We start from the raw sequence: 7,108 nt of genomic DNA, 5'->3' as shown, positions 1-7,108 counted from the left end.
TGTTATGGAGGCAGAGCTTCGGATATACTAATTACACGAATCTGGATTTTCTAGTAAACATATGCCAGGAGACCAAATCTTAGCAGATCGTGGATTCACTCTACAAGAAGACTTTGCTGCTGGGAGTTCTGCTGAGTTGTTAATTCCTGCATTTACAAGGGGTAAAAAACAGTTATTGGCCAAAGAAATTGAAACATCTAGAAAAATTGCATCTGTTAGAATTCATATTAAACGAGTAATTGGATTGATGAAAAACAGATACACTATATTAAAAGGTATCATACCATTAAAGATTATAAAAAATATTAAGGATGAGTCTGCAAATAGTATTTTGGCAAACTGTGATAAAATAGTAACTGTATGTGCTGCTCTGAAAAATTTGGGAGAAAGCATTGTATTTAATGATATGAAAATCTAAGATTTACTTTGTAATGATTGTATATATATATATATATATATATATATATATATATATATATATATATATATATATATATATATATATATATATATGTTAAAATATTTAATAAATGGGAAGATTTTCATTATAATATAAACTTATCTATTTAATTCTACTGAAAGTTTGTTTAATTTCAATTGTTGGTTATTTTACTGAGTCATTTTTTAATCCATTTTATTGATTTACTATGTATATTTTTTGTCCGTTTTTACATCTCTTTATGGTCTTCGAGAGTTTTTTATTGTTAAATAATTTTTTTTAAAAAAGCAAATAACATTTACATGTCAAAATCATGTTATTTTAAAAAATTATAACTCATTGTATGCTACTGGAATCAGTGCCTTTGAGAGGGAGGGGTAAAGAAGGCAATTTAACCAGGGCACCAAGATTGAAGGGGCGCCTGCCGACCGGTTAATTTTATATATTTTTTACAATAAATCGAACAAATACTAATGAATGTAAATGTGAAATCTGCTTATTTTTTGTATTTGAGGTTTAAATTTAGTATTTAGAATGAAAATGCACAAACTGCAAAAATAACATTAAACTATATTTATAGATTAGAATCCGTGTTATGAACAAAAAAAGAGGCAGACCTGTTTCGTCTGCCTTAACCTGAGATATTGAATTTAAGATTATTTCCTTTGAACGTGTTTTGTCAATCCTTGCCTAATATGAAAATAGCAGAAAAATATTTTTTTTAGTCAAAGCTCGAACGCCAAGGCTCTCCACTGTTTCTTATGCTTTTTTTTTTTTTGACTTGAAGGAATCATTGCACTATGCGTCGCACTTCTAATAATAAAGGAAATAGGCTAATAATCCGAGCACCATCGAATATTTTGAAATATTTTTTCCACATGATATTTTATATTTATTTTTTTGGCTATTGAAAATAAAAATAAATTAAAAAAACCAGAGTCTCTTTACATTTAGTTTACCGGTAACAAAGAGTCGTAAACCGTAACGCTCCAAAATAATCCAAATAACAATTTAATCGCACAAAGAGTGTTTATACATTTATGATATTAGGACTATTAAAATATTATAATTCTTTCGTTTTTGGAAAAGGTTTTTTGTCACTGGGTAAATAGCATTGGTAAAAATAATATTTTTTCTCATAAACTAAGACAAATAAATTTAAAACGATATTGTTTCTTTTTGTTTATTCAAGTTTATACATTGTTTGCAGTACCATGTTTTACCTTTCGGCAGTCGTTTCAAACCAATACAAATCGGGTGATACCAGTTATCACATTTATCGCACCCCACCATACAGTCTCATTCTCCAGGAAACTCACAATTTTCAATACAGCATATCACTTTTTCAACTTCGTTAGGGGTATGGCTTTTCGGAGCCGACGGTGTGGAACATTCTAGCTTCCGAGTTATCAATTCGGGCAAAACATATTTTTTCCAAAAAGAATCACATTTTTCATAAATAATGTTAAGGAAAATGTCATCCTTTTCAACATTAATAATTACAGATTCAGAAGGTGTCCATACCACAAAACGACAAAACAATGTTTCAGTGGACATCATTTCATGTTGAACTTGAAAGTAATAATTATTACTCTTTCTTAGAAAGTAACCATTTTCGTCTCTTCCAATATAAAACTTACCACCTTCGATTTCTTCGCGAAGTGACTTATCCTGTAGGGTATAAGGACACTTTACCTCAAGTAAACTATAGCCACAGCAAGAGCAAAACACTACACCATCTGGTGAAGCTCCATACCAAGGTTTGTTTTTGAACACACAAAAACCTATAGATTCCACTTGAAAATCTTCATGAATGGGAATGGTATCATTTAGTACTTTTTCTTGACAAGGGTATCCAGAGCAGATATTTCTGAAGAACTCAATAGCTTCTTTTTCATGTTTTCTTCCCCACATTAAAGCTGGAGTTTTAACTTCACTCTTAGCAATTTGACAAATTTTTTCACTAAATTGGCATTAGAGTTGTCAAATGAGGCATGGTATACTTGACCAATTACAGATCCAGTTATTCTCCCTGCTCATTGGTCAAACCACGTAGAAGAATAATATTGTGTTCTTGTTGCTTCCTCAATGTAAACAACATCCGCATGACTAAGAGTCAACTGGGTGGTTAACACTTCATGGTATTCTTCTAACAATAAATTAGTGTCAGCACCATACAAATTTCTTAACGATGGTGGTAGTGTCTGCAGTTTTACTACTTTGCAAATAAATTTTTTATTGAAATTGCTAAAAAGACTCAAGCCAACACTTTTTGGTTGCACAGATTCAATTTCTTTCAAAAAGTTCATTTTAGAATTATGTGTTGGAATGTTACTATTTACTGTTGGCAATAAAACTTTGTTAAACTTTTGTTTTGCTGCATCTGAATAAATATTAATTTTGGCAACAGGACAACCTGCAATATTTCTTACAAATGTTTGATTCCATACACATGTTAACTCAGTTGGAGTGGATGATGTTAAACCAATGCGTACTGCAGCTTCAATCTTATATAACACAGCCCCAACATGAGAGCATGTTTCACCTAGACTTTAAAAATTTTGAAATATCAGAAATATTATATATATATATATATATATATATATATATATATATATATATATATATATATATATATATATATATATATATATATATATATATATATATATATTTAAACAACTTTAAAAAGTATTCTACACAATAGAGTGCTCAATGTTCTTAAAAGAACAGAGCAATTATATATTAGTAGAAAATCACTTAAATAAATTTTTTTCCATTTCAAAATGGAAAAAAATTTATTTAAGTGATCATTTTGAAATGGAAAAAAATTTATTTAAGTGATTTTCTACTAATATATAATTGCTCTGTTCTTTTAAGAACATTGAGCACTCTATTGTGTAGAATACTTTTTAAAGTTGTTTAAATATATATATATATATATATATATATATATATATATATATATATATATATATATATATATATATATATATATATACAAAATGGAAAAATAGATATATATATATATATATATATATATACAAAATGGAAAAATAGATATATATATATATATATATATATATATATATATATATATATATATATATATATATATATATATATATATATATATATATATATGTATGTGTGTGTATATATATGTATATATATGTGTGTGTATGTGTGAACTAAAATATATATAACAGGGGCGGATGCAGGATTTTTTATGGGTGATGATTATTTATTCATTTGCAAAAATCCTCTAGCCTGCGGGGAGGGGGAAAAGGGAGGGGGAAGAAGATAAAGGGAGGGGGTGGACTGTTGCCGACAATAAATATACTATATTATACTATAAATTTAAATTTAGAGTTTTCCATATTACGAAACAAATTTATTCAGAATTTGTTAAAATATTATAGGTGAATTTTGGGCATCATAGGATACCCCCTAGATCTGCCCCTGTATAAAATATGAACTACTTACCCAGCCATACAATTGCAATGACCTGCCAGGACAGTCCCATCCGATTTAAGAGCTACCCATGGCTTGTGACATTCATCAGTAGTCTGATAAGATGGTCTCACATCAGCACGCATAATATATACACCACTTTCTAATTTGAAATGAACAGTTGTTTGAACCCAGCCTGATATAAAAAATTTCCACGCATCCAGTGATTTAAAATTTTCCATCGCCTTTGGGGAATAAACACCTATAATTTAAAAAATAAAAAATAAATAAAATCATGAAACCTTAAGAATTGATTAAACTTAAAAAAATATTAAGACCAACTTACACGGAGTCTTGATAAGGTAGTGATACAAATGATGATAAGTCAGTTGTGGCCATTCATTAGTGTTGTCAATCCAATTGTCTGCTGGAAACTTGTAAGGACATTGACTTAAACCTGAAAAAACAGTAAGAGTAAACTTAATCCTAAAAAAACAGTAAGAGTAAACTTAATCCTAAAAAAACAGTAAGAGTAAACTTAAAACTGAAAAAACAGTAAGAGTAAATAGTAAAATCAAGTAGTCAAGCATGCTTTGAAAAATAAAAAGTTTTTTTTAAATTTTCTTATAAGATTTATAATACATTAAACACTAAATCTTATAAAAAAATTAGGCTTGAATAATCTATTATAATATTAAATATTAAGTTAAAAAAGTAAACTAAATGTTTATTCAGAACTTATTCTTTGGGTCGGAGACACGTCACAATTATCGCGAAAAAAGTCTACCATTATACGTTAGGGAAAACAAATAATTGATCGGATCAGGAATATAAAAATAATAATGCCTCGAAGTTGCTGTGTGTTTTCTTGTACCAATAATTCTCAAAGTAAACCAAAATTAAGATTTTACATTCTTCCAACTGAAGATAGCAGAAGAAAATTGTGGTTAAAGGCAACAAATTGTGCACATGTTGATAAAAATGGAGTAGTCATCAAATCAAAATTATGGACTCCTAAAACACGGTATCATTATGTCTGTTCAGAACACTTTTTGTCTGGTAAGTTTTATAATTTATTAGAATTATAAATACACATTGTTGTTCTATTTTTTTCTAAAGTTTTAAATATAATATTTATAGGTAAAAAAAGTAATATTATCAATGATCCCGATTTTATTCCATCAGTTTTCCACCGCAAATACAAATTTAAGATGCAAGCATCGTCTTTTAAAAATACAGGGTTTGACAGATATAAACGAAGGCAAAAAAAGTTAGCTAAACAAGGTGTTTTATTTTAATTTTACCCTGCCATACAGTTGCAATGTGCTGCAAGAATTGAACAACTTTTATTCATAGTAATCCATGGTTGATATGGAGTATCATTAATTCTATAAGATGGGCAAACATCAGTCTTGGCAATAAAAACTACAGAATCAAGCCATATATGATATATTGTTTGCACCCATCCAGAAGTAAAGTATTTATAGGCCTCTAATGACTTATAATTTTCCATAGCTTCTGCACTAAACACACCTAAAGTATATTTAAAATATTTTAAATACTAGATACAAAAACATTGCTAGTTATTAACAATTATTACCATTTTGTAATAAGCTAAATAATATCTTAGTTCTAATTATTGCAACTCAAAAATTGAACTTTATAACAAATAAGATTGTTTAAACACACGTGGACTTTTAATTAAGTAATGATATAGGTCATGATATCGAAGTACAGGCCATTCAGCGGAATTATCTTTCCATTTGTCAGCTGGAAATTTATAAGGACAACATTCTAAACCTAAATAACATTTGATATAAAAAAAACGTTTTACTTAAAATTAAAGAATTATCTTCGTACTTTTAATAAACACTATTCGCATATTGTGTGTATAAAATAATATTGTAAGACATAATATAGTTATTGTCAACATTGATAGTAAAAAATATTAAAGTTATATAACAAGTTGAAATCTTACCTAAAAGATTAATTTTTTGCATATACCTTTCAGAAGCTTCATCGTCTAAATTTTCTGAGTATTGAAAAGACATTATAGTATCTTTAAAAAAAAAAAATTCTTTTGAAAGAGTTGAAAACACTTGGAAAATAGCTTAAAAACACTAATATTGCTGATTTACGGTTTGTTTTCCCTAACGTATAATGGTCGCTATAAAAAACTAACTTGTCACGTGACCTCCGACGCGAAGAATAGTTTAGAGAACTTTACTTTTCTTTAAAATTAATATTAATTTAATATTAAAAGTTTTAATATTAAATTAATGATACCAATAAACATTTGACAATTGTTATAGTTTAACCTTTAATTAACCTTTCAACAATAATTTGACAAAATTGAATATGTTATGTATGATTTAGTATAAATCATACATAACATATATGATTATTAATTATGATTATAAGTTATAAAAGATATAATACTAATTATGCTTATTATTATCAAACATAATCTCTTATTGTTCATAATCTTTTAAACAATAATAAAAAATGGTGCATAATAAAAAATTATAATTTCAGATTATTTAAAAAGTGCTACCAAGTAATGTCAACTTTTCATTATATCTTTCTTTAGATGTTGTATCTAGATTTTCAAAATATTCATAAATAGATTCCATAATGCTAAAATAAACTAATAAATGCAATATTTATATAGAAGAAAGCGCCAGCCACAAAGTTTGTTTTCCCCTAAATCATTTCCCCTAAATGCCTTCCAATCATTTCCCCTAAATGCCAATCAAATCATTTCCCCTAAATGCCTTCCAATCGCGAATTTTGATCACGTGATTTTCCGACTTGAAGGATTGATCTATAAATTTTAAATCTTTACAATAATAGTTTATATATAAATACCTGTAAGAGGTAAAAATTATATCACTGTCTTTTTATGCACATATCTATTTTATTATTGTTTTTTTTTTTTTTTTTTTGCAATTTTATTTTTGCATTTTTATTTACCGTTTTGGTTATAATCTCCATATAGAGATTATAACTAAAATAATTTCTCACAAAAAAAAAAAAAATTTCCACATAAGTATTATTATTAATACTCAAATATTAAAAGCAATTGCTCCATTTAATTAATTAGACAAGAAACCAGAAATTCATTTTTCTTTTAAAGTAAATAAGTGTAATCATAGCTATGATTACACTTATTTAGTTTAAAATAAAAATGAATTTCTGGTTTCTTCTTTGTATAAT

The 7,108-nt window shown here is 27.3% G+C and overlaps 1 protein-coding gene across 2 annotated transcripts; it reads right to left on the bottom strand.

Moving 5' to 3' along the window:
* Positions 1–1,434: 1,434 nt before the first annotated feature.
* LOC136084093 (uncharacterized) lies at positions 1,435–6,641 on the bottom strand. 2 transcript variants are annotated; one of them, XM_065804241.1, is made up of 4 exons: positions 6,447–6,641; positions 4,239–4,349; positions 3,926–4,154; positions 1,435–2,989 (listed from the first exon to the last, which is right to left on the bottom strand). In XM_065804241.1, exons 1-4 carry the CDS (start codon positions 6,523–6,525, stop codon positions 2,476–2,478), a joined length of 933 nt encoding a protein of 310 aa, XP_065660313.1. In that variant the 5' UTR covers positions 6,526–6,641; the 3' UTR covers positions 1,435–2,475. The 2 variants fall into 2 exon arrangements, with proteins under 2 accessions (XP_065660313.1, XP_065660314.1); XM_065804242.1 differs by lacking the exon at positions 6,447–6,641 and adding an exon at positions 5,871–6,102.
* Between the last annotated feature and the right edge of the window lie 467 nt (positions 6,642–7,108).

This window comes from Hydra vulgaris, chromosome 08, assembly GCF_038396675.1.
Source record: "Hydra vulgaris chromosome 08, alternate assembly HydraT2T_AEP".
NCBI classification, from domain to species: Eukaryota; Metazoa; Cnidaria; class Hydrozoa; order Anthoathecata; family Hydridae; genus Hydra; species Hydra vulgaris.
The sequence above is the reverse complement of the archived record's forward strand: the minus strand, read 5'-3'. Positions and strand labels throughout refer to the sequence as shown.